This window comes from Cariama cristata, unplaced genomic scaffold (genome assembly GCF_000690535.1).
Source record: "Cariama cristata isolate BGI_N322 unplaced genomic scaffold, ASM69053v1 scaffold3694, whole genome shotgun sequence".
Lineage (NCBI taxonomy): Eukaryota > Metazoa > Chordata > Aves > Cariamiformes > Cariamidae > Cariama > Cariama cristata.
In genome coordinates, this window is record NW_009612201.1 from 1 (window position 1) to 13,863 (window position 13,863).

Below are 13,863 nucleotides of genomic sequence, written 5' to 3' on the forward strand. Positions count from 1 at the left end.
GGAGGGGAGGCGGGGGGCGATTCCTGTGGGGAGACCTGGGAGCTGAGGGAGGGAGGCTGAAGAGTTTAAAGGGGAGCTCTACACACACTCTGCTACCAGGTGCTCTCGGTAAACTTGGTTGGCTTCTTCGATTTCTCAGCAGCGGTTGCTCGGGTTCAACAGGTAGGGGTTAAGATAATCTCCAGACAGATTCTTTCAGAGCAACAGAACCGATCACCTCTCTCTTTCCAGAAGTCAATGGTTCTCTTCCCCATCTAGGCTGTATGCACTGCCGAAAGGTGTGTGCTTTGAAAATGAGATAACTGTATGAGGTAGTTGCATAAAATCCCTGCGGAAGCAAGTGCTCCAGTTCTTAACCATGGATCAACTGGATGAGGTCACCGCTGTGTACCTTGGGTGCGCTGAGCTTGGCGTGACTAACCTGATGCTACCGCCACACTCCTGGTTTTGGTAGGACTCGACAAAACACTAGCAAATACACGCTGAAAGCGCACTTAGGTTTCTCTTTGTTAATCTTTGAAAACAACCTGAGACTGAAGACCTATTCTGCTGTAACTGCAGGATTAGCTTGGAGATCACAACTAGCAACAACTGATTTGCTGGCAGGAGCAGGCACTCAGCTTTTCTGGAAGTATTTGCTGCGTGAGCAGCTGGTGCCCCAATCAACAGGCGAAATCATTTAGTAGTCTAATTACACTTAGTCCTTAAAAAAACAAACAAAACCCACAAAAACCCATTAAGTTTTTTTCATATTAAGCTGTAGATGTATCTGAGGGGTTAACACCTTTTACACGTTTATGCTGTTTGCCTGATGTAATGACCCGCTATTACATGACTGCTTTGTAGCGATCACTATAAATTTATTGATGATGCTTTCTGGGATGCACTGAATTTTTACTGTAAGTTTTAAGAGTTTATTAATAAAAAGTAATAATAGGCATAACTTCCTTCTAAAGGAAAGTCATAATTTGTATTAACTCACCTGGAGGGGAACCACTTATTTATATCGCATTGAAAGGGAGGAGAGTAATGTATTGTTTACTGGAGGGAGGCATTGAAATTGTATGAATAGGTGTCACTGTTGGTGTGTGAAACCTCTTTAGGTAAAGGAGAATTTGAAATATCTTTGTGATAATTCGAGAACTTAACATGATGTGCAGAGCTTGACATGCAGAGCTTAACGTGCAGAGTGACAGCATTTTATTGGCTGAACTTTGTGATTAGTGGAGAAAGTATGAATTCTGTTCCTGATTCTGTCATGGATTCCTGTAAGCGTGTAGGCATTGACGTCTTCATTTATTCTGAGTTCATAAGGACAGTGGTCCTGATGAAGTGGTAGAGTGGTAGCCAGGATACTTGAGTTTTCTTGACCCTTCTAGGAGAGAGGTATGAAGCCTGGCTGATGTAGCCACAGAACAGTGGGGGTGGTTTGGGTGTTTTGTTGTTTGTGGCTTTTTTGGTGGGGTTTGTGTTTGGGTTTTTGTTTGTTTATCGTAGATGCAGTTATACTGGCAAAACTGCACTCTTTTGGCAATAGTTTGTTGTCAGTGGAGGGTGTGATGGTTTCTGTTGCAGCAATACAAACTGCAGCATTGCCATTTGCATGTGCATTAGGGGTGCCTTAAAGGGGTTCTAGCGTTTGAATTTCCTCAGTTCCATGGTGTAAATCAGCGCTGTGGCTAGCCAAATACTTTATGTGTAAGTACAGCCAAAGTTCTTATTTCTCTTTCATGCTCTCTATCAGATCTGATGCCTTCATTTATCCGTCACGGTCCAACTATTCCAAGACGAACTGATATCTGTCCTCCTGACTCAACTTCTTCTGCATATGCTTCTGGCGGAGATGGAATTGTTTCCAGAAACCAGAGTTTCCTTCGAACTCCAGTGCAGAGGCCACCTCATGAAATAATGAGACGTGAAAGCAACAGACTGTCTGCACCTTCCTATCTTGCAAGGAGTTTAGCTGATGTCCCTAGAGAATATGGCTCTTCCTCCCAGTCCTTTTTAACAGAAGCTAATTCTGTTTTGGAAAATGGAGATGCTGGTGCCCGTTGTTATTATTACGATCATTTTTATGATGCCCAGAGGAGACGTCAGTTAAATGATCGCGTACATGAGGACTACAGGTATTATGAACACAACAGCGATCTTTTCCAGAGGATGTCACAGAATCATGGGAGGCACACGTCAGGTAAGTATTAATTGTTGCTTTTTAAAAAATACGGTTTTGATAAGACTTTAGAGGTATATCAGGATGATTGGGTTCGTGCTTTTAGGAGCTGTGCTATGTAGGAGAAAGCTGCTTTTCAATAACTTTCCTGTGATCTGAGTACACTGTCTGTTCACGTTTCTTGGAGTTAAGAATTTGATGGCATATTTGCAGAAAGGAAAAATATACTTAAACCAGGATTTATTTATTAAGTAAATGGGGTAAGGTCAAGCAAATTTGGTTTTTTTAATGCCAAGCATATATGCAACTTCTCTACACAAAGTTGAATCAGTTGCTAGCTGGCAAGGAGTTTTATTCATTAGGGGACATCTTCTATTTTCATGATTTAGAGAATAACCAACAGCTCTAAATTATAACATGGCTGTTTTGTTTTATTATTATAACACAATGATAGTTAAAATACTATAATTATTTAATTTTATAGTGTTAATTTGACCTCAATAATTAAAATAATTTCTTATAAATAGTCAAAGGGAGGAATGACTGCTTTGTGTAATTAGCAGATTGGCATATACTGTGTGCTGAAACTGTCTTCCTAGTCCTTGACTCTTGTTTTTTCTTTTAGCTTGAAATGTGGTTTGTAAATAAGGCTGTCTACCCCCTCAATTTCACTGGACTTTGTCTTTGTCTTCTAAAGGAAGAACAGCATAAGAAAGAAGAATCCATTAAATACTACTTTTGGGAAATATTTGATTCTATCTGTGATGACACTGAAGAATAATTCTTCGGTGCAGTGTGCTATTGTGAATCTACTGGTGGAATAAAAAGTCTGGGATTACAAAGAATAGGCCATAGAAAAGTGACCTCAAAAGTAGTACATTTGGCTGTATTTGAGCACTGTATATACTAGGAAAACTATGTTCAAGGAGGAGTTTGAAACAATCATTTAAAACCCGTAAATAGCGTACCTTCCATATGAAATATGTTGTCAGTTTGTCATTACTTGTAATCTGTACACAAAATAGTAAATAGTTTCTAGTAAAATAAATCTCCTGTCTAGAAAAATAAATTTGCTAGGAATAATGTCAACATTTAAGGCTGCTGACCTTGTGTATGGAATTATAACCTGACAATGCTTTGTGGTTTGTTTTTTTTACTACAGAAACATTTCAATGAAAAGTGACAGAAGAGCAATGCTAGTGTTACTGCTGTCAGCCAGTAAATTCTGAAATACTAAGGTTTAAGACTTGATACTTTAATCCTCATTTATTTTGCTAAACGCTAATACATCTGATCTACCTAGATTTTGCATGAAAGCCCTCCATCTCTATGAGCTGTTGTTCAGCCGGCAGTCATTAAACGTTGACCAAGTCCAAATAACGAGCACCTCTTAGCCCTTGCTGGGATATTGTAGGGAGGAGAGGAGGATTTCATAAACCGATCCGTCAATTCCACATTCAAAATAACTACAGTAACTGTGTATGCTGGGGAAGACTTAAAAAAATGGTACTGCTGCTGTGTAGAAATGCAACAATGTTAAATGGAAATGGAGCTCTAGCTATTGGTTTGAAAGTGGAGTTTAATCTAGCAAATTTTTAAAACTGGCTAAAAGCAGAGGTTTGTAGCTGTATTTTTCTCAACTGCAGCAACATGGATTTCTTTTTAGAAAGACTTCCCCCCCCGCCCCACATTTGTCTACATGCCCCCTTAGCCACTGGAAATCATAAAGGAGCTGCTGGTGTTTGTTTGGTCTTTGTCATTCACTCATATTTTTACATTTAATAGTCAACAAATTCTACACGTATTTTGTAATGGGTGAGCAATCTCATGCATTTGCAGGGAGAGACAAAAAAGGTGAGCCTTTTGTCTACCAGAGTGTTTCCCTTTTCCTCTATTTTTTTTTTCTTCCATGTCAGCATGAAACATGAACTCTTAAATTCCTCTTTCAGTGTCACTGCAGTAAGAATGTTGACCTATGTCCTTAACTTTTGTACACCGTTTCAAGAATTGCTGTTACTTCTTCGTAGTTAAAGAATTATGTGCCCAAAAATAAGAAAACTTTACATTTTCTTACTTTTTTCATCTCACCATTAAGCTTCTTTTTATTTGAACCATCCATTGTCTTCAAACCTTCAGCATTTTCCTTGAGCTACACTAATCTTTCTGTAACTTCTCGTTCCTTTTTTCCTGCATTTCCAGAATACTGAGGCAGACCTTTTACTTTCATTGTCTTTGTCTAAATTACTTTTTCCTTACACATCTCCATTGTTTCTAAATGTTTCACATAATTAGAATTCCTCATCAAGATAACTGATGACAAAGTTGCCCAATACCTACAGTTTCACAGTGTAAGTCTGTTTATTAGCTAGAGTGTGTAAGTGCTGCCTTCTACCCTTCCCCTCCTCTCCCACCCTCCCCCAGAAGGTCCCTTCAGTCAGTTCTGTTATGGTTTGGGTTGATCGCTACAGAAGTGTTGCCTGATGGACACAAGGTATGCTTGCTGGTGGTGAGTGGTATTTTATTTAGTGTTGGTTACGACTGAGATGAGTTTTGAGAAGCAGTGCTCTGGAAGTGAAGAGATGCGTGTGGATTTCAGCTTTCATTCAAAATAAAGGTTCTCCTCTTTATAATTTGGAGATAAGTTGAAAACATGTTCTTACTGAGATTTTTGTACTCAAAGTATTCAGCAAAGTATTTAAGAAAGTCCCATGATTTTTCAGCAATTGATGTTGACAGCATTGATGTGTCCTTTGTCCTTTCATAGGCGTTTCTCCTCGAAGTCATGTTTTCTCTCTTGGTATGATTCAGTTTTATCATGTCCTCTTTTTCTTGTTTTCATTAGATTTGTTTTTAATTAGCAATGTAGTGCTGCTGGTTTTCCTGAAAAATGTCTTCAGTTGAGATGTTTCCTATTTTTTTTTTATATGTTTAGCTACCTCTGTGGCATTTCTTGAAATCTTTTTTTTTTTTTTTTTTTTTTCTAGTGTCCATTTCAAACTTAATTCTAAAGAGACTTTACCTGTCTTTCCTCGACATCTCTTTCCTCTCTTCTAGGTAAAGGTTTGGGGAGGTCTGTGGTTGAAGTTATATCTACAGTATAGATTGGAACTAACTTGTAACCAAGACCTCAGAGTTATTTGTACCTGTTTGAGCGGTAAGCTAAAAAATTCTTCTGTGTATATGAAAATTGCTGAGATTAAAATCACAGTGTAAAGGGACTTTCTGATGGTGGATTGTAAGCAGTTGACTGTGATGTCAGAGGAGAAAACCGATTAATCCTGTGAACAGAGAACCCCGTGCGCTTTAGTGAAAGTAGGTTCATCTCGTGTTAAATTGTACCCCTTAAAATTGCAAACTGGTATTCATGTTTAATATTAGAGCACAATAAAGAAATGCGAAGTATTAAATGAAACCTGTTTAGAGCTAAAGTAGCAGGGCTTTTCTTTTTAGGTGTGTACACTTCACTCATTTTTAAACAAATGGCAATTCCTGCCCTTCGTTTTATTCTTTTGTGCTGATTTTGCAGTAGTTTCTTTGTAGCTTACTTTTGGAAGCTTTCAGAGTGCTTCCTGTCATTTCCTATTTGTGAATTTATGCTTCCTTGGAGCGCCCCGTTCCCTCTGACAAACGAGGTACTTGTGCTCCAGAAGTGCCTTCAGATGCTTTGGAATGGGTTAGGAAGGCCTAGAACCTGCAGATCTATCTAAGCAGGATAGTTTTTGGAAGTTCTTTTTGTTATTTTGTTATTACTTACTCCCTTAAAATGAAACAGTCCATTCTTCTTCTCTTCCTGTTCTTCAGCCTGGTTTGATGAGGGGAAGGGAGAGGATTTTGGCATCCTGGAAAAAGGCTCTCAAGATAATTGACCTAATTAAAGACAAATATGAAGGCCTTGGTTTTTGCTAGATTTGTTCTTCAAGACTTTGAAATTTGGTTGAAGCTAGTTGTGGGGAGTTTGTAGGCTCTGAAACTACTCTGCCTAGATCAGCGCTGTACCTAATAAACAAAGTCAAACTTTCTCTTCAGTGATTTTGCTCTTTTCCCTTTACGCAGGTCTGCTCTGGTGATAGGATTTGTCTCCTGTGCTTTCTAGCAGGCAGACTGAAACATTGCCCTTTGCTGACCTGGAAACCTTTCCTCTTAAGAACTTGGACTTCTTTCCAGGCAGAGTGCCTTTACAATAAAAGCCCTTCATTGGGCTGTGAAAGCATTAATTCATATCACTTACCATTTTCTTTGTTCCATGCTAATGGAACAAACCAAACAGAACTTCCTTGATTGAGGAAGATACTACATATTTTTCACATTTGTGACGTTATTAGCCTAAGATAAATTTTTAAGAGGAGAATATCGAATGAAGGAACTCTTTGCACTCATATCTTACAATGCACTGGAATGTGGTGCTCAAAGTTTTAAAGTTTGGGTTCTGTTATTAGGACACCTTATTGTTGAAGATGTTGAGAATAAAACTGAATATAGGGCCAGACCTTACTTAAAACTCTTGAGTATTTTAAATCTTGTTCATACTGGTAATAAGTGGTTGCTGTTCCTTTGCACTTTCTTTTTTCAAAGTGTTGAGAACATACACGGTGATACTCCTCTAAGCAAGCAAATTGTATTGAACAGGATTTTCTTTGGCTTTGGAACAGCATATAATGCCTCTGGGCCAGGTTGACAGTTAATTCAAGACCTTAAACTGAAGATACTATATTTTGCAAGAGAAGGAAAAGGCAAAGCCACACATAATGTTCAATATTGATGTTCCTTAAAAGCGACAGCTGAACCAAAAAAATACCCCAAATATATACTGTTATGAAACAGAATTAACAAACGAGGCTAGACAAGTTCTAAAGAGGCAACCTGAAAAGGACTTAGAACTGCATAAATTTAAATTCATTGCTGACCATTCTTGAGATTTGATAGTGCCACTCAGGGCACATCCTTAAGAATAGTGCTCATCCTTAAGCAGAGGAAAGGAGACTTTTAACATTTGGAAAAAGGAGGTAATTTAAACAACTATGTTCCTTGGGGAAGGAGGAAGAATGAGAATTTCTCTCTTGTCATAGATAAAACAGTATGTGAGCAAGGTAAACCCTGAGCAGTTACAGTGAACTGGTTGGGCTAGCCTGGTTTTGCTTATCCTACGGTAGAGATCATATCCTCCATCAATAGGAAAATCACAGGTTTTACGCTAGATGTTTTGATTAAAATGGTTCAAGTTGTAAGTCTGGGGGTTTTTTTCTGTAGATAGTTTGCATTGTGCTACATAAATCTGATACCAGCCCATGATTCAGGGAATACCCTTGGTGTGCACAGTAAAATCCTGTGTGAATCTTTGGGCTGCTATGAAAATGCTTTAGGGCTAAGACCTTGCCTGAAATTTAAATGCAGAAGGGCATGATACTTTGGCAATATAACACGAAAACGGTAGTGTTTATAGCAGATGATTTTAGGCTGTCTTGTAATTTTCTTCTTTGCTTGGTACTTTGGAAAAAATCACATATGAATTTACTCTTCCAAGCATTGTTCAGTCTTGTTATTGATACTTATAGGTGTGTATATAAGAAAGTCATCTTCATCTTCTCTTATTGTTCAGAATCATAGCAGGAGCTATTTCTCTTATGTGTGTATCCACTCTCCCTTGAAGGAAGCATCTGCAGAGTTTTATAAGGAAAACTCATATACAGTTTCTTCTGATCTCTAGTAACTCGGTTATATAGACAAATGTCTAACTTGTACTAATTGCTGATTTGAATAGTGGGTTGATGGTTGTAAGACGCTATGAATATTACCTGATGTCTTAAAGCTTCCAGCACACAGGGTATTTTGATATGATCTGTAATTTTTAAGGGGAAAAATGCACATTAAGACTATACATGATAGTCTACAACCTCAAGTATTTGCAACTGTAAGTTTATAAATCTGGCCTTTGATTTCATAATTAGAGCTTGCTAATTGTGGAGGCTTGGAACACTGTTCAAAACTGATAACTGATACAGCTACATCAGTTTATCTTAATGGTATGGCTCTGCTTCTTCATGTATGAAGTCAAAATGGCAAAAGGAATGTATAATGTATTTGTAGTCTGGTATTGGTTTTGTTCTTTGCATCTTGGAAATTAAAAAAAAAATAAGCTGGAATTGAGAGAAACCATGTAGCTAGAATGAAATGATTGTGCAAACACAGAGCTGCCACTGTTGCCTTTCCTTTGGGTGCAGCGTTGCTTTTTAGCCTGCTTTCTAGGTGATTTCTCTATGTAATCTAGATTTTGGTTTTCCTGGCTCTCCGAGTCCATCTCCCAGTCTTCTCAAGCTTTTGTATGAAGAGATACAGGTATTGTGTCAAGAGGAACTTCTGGTGCAGAGGATGGCTTGTGCAGCTTTTAATACCAGCTTCCAAACGTTAGAAAGCATTAACCTTTACCCCAAGACATAAAGATATATGTATTTGCTACTGGAATCATGCTAGAATTTAAGTAGGAGGAACTGTAACAAAAATACAGACGTGCTGGTTTTAACAGTAAACAGAAAAATACGTTTAGGCCTTTATGAAAGTTCTTTCCCCCAGTCAAGTTTGTGTGTTCACATCTTCTGGTAGTGGTGATTTAATAGTCGCTGTTTATACGTACATGAAATTACAACACAGTGGTCCAGTTAATTGGAGAAAATACTGAATTTGTTGATCCGAAGTGCAGTATTTTCAGGAAGCTTAGACGTTTGTATTTCGTCATTGGAATGAAAACAAAATCAGTGACATAACTGTAGCTGGGGTCTGAAATAGATTCCCTGCCCCAGTACTGCTAAAGGTCAGGAAGCCTCCAGGATGTTTCTTCTCGCTGGAAGTAAAGGTCTAGGCTGCTTAGTCTTAATGAGAGATGGGAGCTATCACATGAACACAGCCATCAGCTTTCCGTTATAAAGCTGACAAATAGGTAAATGCTATAACAAGAGGAAATACTTGTAAGGCCAAATAGTTCAGAAAGTCACAAGGCTAGAAAAAGGTTTGTAGATGAGCACAAGTCTTTTAAAGAACAGTCAGGAGGAAGATTGTGAGGGTTTTTTAACTTATATTTTATTTAATTGGTTGCTCTGGAGCCTTCCCATTACTTTATTGTTGATGACTGCTACCTTGTGTTAGAATGACAGCCCATCCAGTTTTCGGTCTGTGTCATTTTATATATAAACTGATGCTTAAAATAGATGACATCCCTTGGGTAGCATGCTGTATCGTGTATGTATTGTTGAAAAGGACTATTACCTTTGTCAGTGAACAAGAGTATGAAGTTGCCTGAGAAATACAACAATTTTGCTGCTACTTCAGCATTACTGTTGTCTTTTTGAGTTAATGCCTGCACCTGAAACCTCTTTTTAATAGTATTCTTTAGATTAGATAGACTCTGCCTTTCCTTTCCACTCTCTCAAAAAATAATCAGACAAAAATGTTATTTCTGAAAAGCAGAAGGAAAGGGGTATATTCCTCAGGCAGTAAACGGGGGGCTTGTGATGGAGTCGCTTTCTGACTTGTAAGAAAGTGGAAGAAGTAGCTCCCGTACCCCTTCTTCTGGCTGTGGGAAACAGTAACACACAAACTCAGATGCAGACTGTCACTGAATAGATGCATTTGATTGTGGGAAGAAAAGATAATTGGAATTTGTTTACAGCCAGAGACTGTTTAACTGTAGAACTATGAGTAAGTGAAGGTGGTAACTGCTTTAAAGGATTTTTTAAAAAGAGAGTTGGATTTGGGCCAGCGTGTTCAGTAGGTAGTGGACTTCCAAGGAATGGAAAGAGACTTGCAAAATTCTTGATTATGTCACTTGGTTTTTGTGGTTGGGGTTTTTAGGGCTTTTTTTTGTTTGTTTTCTGTAATTATTATTATGACTTTTACTTCAACTAGCTTCCTAAGTATCCATAGTATATAGAGGGAAGGAAAAGATGAAATTAGAATTGTTTCTTCAGTACATCTCTCAGCATCCAGCATGCTAATTTTTAAAATGTAATAACTGTGTGCATGTTACAACAAATCACGTCTTTTAAAATGCCAGTGAACAGTCTCTCAAATCAGCTGTTTAGTGAGAAATCCTAAACGTGCTGAGTTTGTAGGGCAGAGGTGGGAACTTAACTACTGATTCCTGTCAGGTCTCCTACTGCAAACACACCTAACGTAGGCTTTAGTTCTCTTGCTGGAGAAGCCCTTCTCCTAGTGCAGCCCGCATCACCAAGAAAAACTGGAAATTACTCTTTTTTTCACATACCTCTTCAGCATTAGGAAGTGTAGGTACTCTGTTTTAGAGAAGAGCAAGTTGTAGAGAAGCAGACATACAGCCAGGATCTGTGGGAGGTAGAAAAGAGTTGGAAGGGGATGCAGGGAAGAGATGAGGAGATTTTGTGACTCGCTCTGAACAAAAGGTCTCTAAATCTTGTCTGGATTGCATTCAGAAGACCTGACTCCCACCCAACAGTGCACATCACCTAGCTATTATAACAAGCGTGGGTAGTTTTAACAAAGACGACATGGCAGCATCGGCTTCAGCGTGAGCAGGATGACTGCGTTCCGCAAAGGGCTTGTGCGGGATCCTGTGTGGATCCAGCTTTTCTGTTTTCTCTCGTTACCGATGACACTTTGGGGCCGTGATTGCACGCACTTCAGTAATAACGGTGCAGGATAGTGCTAACCTTACTTGTCCCTCCTCTCTTGGTTTACCTGGTCCTGTTACTGTTCTTGACTGGTTAGTCTGAAAAGCTGTGATGGTATTCAGTGATTTTTCTAGGTAGTTGTAATTTCTGACTGTAACTAGAAAAAGAAGTACCTGTGGGGTTTTTGTAGATAAATAGTTTTGATGCAGCCGTAATAGCGTATTAATGGAAACTGTCACTTACGTAAACCTTTAACATTTGTAATCTTTTGTCAGCTCTCTGCTCAGCAAATTGAGACAATAATAACAGCTTCATCCCTGTTAAGTGTGCTGATACACGTCTCTAATTGAAAAAGCAAGGATGCTTTAACTGTCTCTGAATGAAGCTGTCTAGTGAATCTGGGGTTGGAGGGGAGCGAAACAAATGAGACTTAAAAGGGAACAGCTATTTTGACTTGATCGTGCTTTTTTCACAAATGTGCAAGTGCATACGCCATAAATGCCATGTTATTGTTCAAAGAGTGCCTCGTGATGGTGGGGGGAAGTTGACTTTGTACATAATGCTGGGTTTGGGTATTATCACTTTAGCTAAACGTTGCTTTCCCTTTTTTTAGGCATTGGTAGAGTTGCTGCTACATCTCTAGGAAACTTAACAAATCATAGTTCTGAAGATTTACCTCTTCCTCCTGGCTGGTCAGTGGACTGGACTATTAGAGGAAGGAAATACTATATAGATCATAACACTAATACAACGCACTGGAGCCATCCACTTGAGCGTGAGGGACTGCCTCCAGGATGGGAGAGAGTTGAGTCACCAGAATTTGGAGTGTATTATGTAGATCACATCAATAAAAGAGCTCAATATAAACATCCTTGTGCTCCAAGGTAAGACATCCACCTTCTCTTCTGTGCTTGTTTTTTTCTTAATCCAGTTAAGAAAGTGGAACTGTTTTTGTCTCATACATTACGTGCCAAAAACTTCTTATTTTTAGAAGTAAGCTTTACTGGTTCTTGACTAAGATTTTCAGAAGAAGTTGTAATCATTAGGTTTTTGTCTCATCTGTTACTGTCTGAAGTTAGAAACAGGATATTGTTTCCAACTCACTAAAACAAAGCAGCTATTCTCTTCAACCGTCAGTAAAAAACCAAAGTTGCTGAGAACAGAATTATAATTGTAGACTGAACAGAAACCTGATCTGATGTTCCAGGAGACTGAACAAATAGCACGTACCATCTGAAACATGAATTAAGTCTTGTCTGGAATGAAAATCGGTATTTTAACTACTCATAATTTAAAGGTAAAATAATGTTAGTATACACCAAATCTAACAGTTCATTTCTGCTGCTCAATCTATTTTGCTGTTAGCCAGGACGAGAAGGTTTTTTAACATGTGGCACAAAAGATAAGCATATGAAGATGTCCTTTGTTATAAATGGAAAAACTCTTATCAGCTGCTGCCCGAATACATATTTTCTAACATATTAAATGGTGAATTGTTTGGTTGAATCAATACTTGCCTTTTTAATGTTTTAAAAACAGATATCATTTTTTTGTTCTGCTTTAGTATCCAAGTAGCAGGCACTATGTCAATAGGTCTGAGGTGAATTTTACAGAGTGCTAACAGGTAGCAGCAACACTTACAGTTGTGACTGGAGCGAAGCACAAAAATAGCAACAGAGAGTTGCTCTCCGTATAGGCCTGCTGAGGCAACACTCCATATGCAGTTGCATCATCAGCCTTTGCATGTATTAATCTGGGTATTAATGTTAACAATTTAATGATATTACTATGTCTAAGTTATTACTTGAAGGTTACGGAGTTTGTCTGTCTTCCTTTGTACAGCGTTCCCCGTTACGACCAGCCTCCCCCAGTGACTTACCAGCCACAGCAAGCCGAGAGAAGCCAGCCTCTCCTTGTCCCTGCCAACCCCTACCACACTGCAGAGATTCCAGACTGGCTGCAGGTCTATGCCAGGGCTCCTGTAAAGTGAGCTTTTTCCTTTTTTTGCCTCTACATTTCATACTATGCACGCTTAGCTTAGAAGGAAAACAAATGAATTTCCGTGCCTGAAAGTAGAACTCTAGCTGGTATCTGTTTCTTAATTACAGAAGAACCATTGCTGACAGCACATGAGGAAGTTGTACCCAGATGTTCAGCACATTAATTTGCTTTGTATTAGGCACTACTTCAGATCATCACACTACTTCTTGCAGTTCCCATGACTTGTAGAATGATATATTAGAGAGTTGAGGATGTGATTTACTTTCAGTGTATTTGTGAGAACGGTACCACGTGCTTATAAAATACGTGAAATATTTCTAGGGTGTTAACTTCTTAATGTGTATCTTGCTCCTTTTAAAAAAAGACATACAAATTTTCCTTCACAATTAAGAATTTTGAACACAGACTGAAATCTATAGTTCTATTCAAGAACTTTAACAACTAAGTGGTAGTAAAAAAAATCATTTTTCCGAAGAAATAATGCTATAGGAACAGGGAATCTCCTCTAATAGGAGATTTGAGTCACCATAATGAAACAAATTACATTTGCTAATGGGTACAGCTCTGCAGAAGAGTAACACTGAATAGAAAAGCAGTAAAAAAAAAAATCCAGATATGTTTTAATAATGATGAAGTCACATACTTATGAAATCATGAGGGGATTGAGTGCACCCTCAGTCAGTTTGCAGATGACACCAAGTTTGATCTGCTGGAGGACAGGAAGGCTCTACTGAGGGATCTGGACAGGTTGGATCGATGGGCCGAGACCAACTGTATGAGGTTGAACAAGGCTCAGGGCTGGGTCCTGCGCTTGGGTCACAACAACCCCATGCAACACTACAGGCTTGGGGACGAGTGGCTGGTGAGCTGCCTGGTGGGAAAGGACCTGGGGGTGTTGGTCGACAGCCGGATGAACATGAGCTGGCAGTGTGCCCAGGTGGCCAAGAAGGCCAACGGCATCCTGGCCTGTATCAGCAATAGTGTGGCCAGCAGGACCAGGGCAGTGATCGTCCCCCTGTACTGGGCACTGGTGAGGCCGCACCTCGAGTGCTGTGT

At 39.0% G+C, this 13,863-nt stretch overlaps 1 protein-coding gene across 1 annotated transcript in view; it reads left to right on the plus strand.

Moving 5' to 3' along the window:
* Nucleotides 1-1,749: 1,749 nt before the first annotated feature.
* The window catches only part of SAV1 (salvador family WW domain containing protein 1), a 19,185-nt gene continuing 7,071 nt past the window's right edge, over nucleotides 1,750-13,863 (plus strand). The window contains exons 1-3 of the mRNA XM_009698510.1: nucleotides 1,750-2,191; nucleotides 11,420-11,690; nucleotides 12,649-12,792. Of these exons, the coding sequence (XP_009696812.1) occupies nucleotides 1,750-2,191; nucleotides 11,420-11,690; nucleotides 12,649-12,792 (857 nt within the window). The remainder of the gene's footprint in view (nucleotides 2,192-11,419; nucleotides 11,691-12,648; nucleotides 12,793-13,863) is intronic.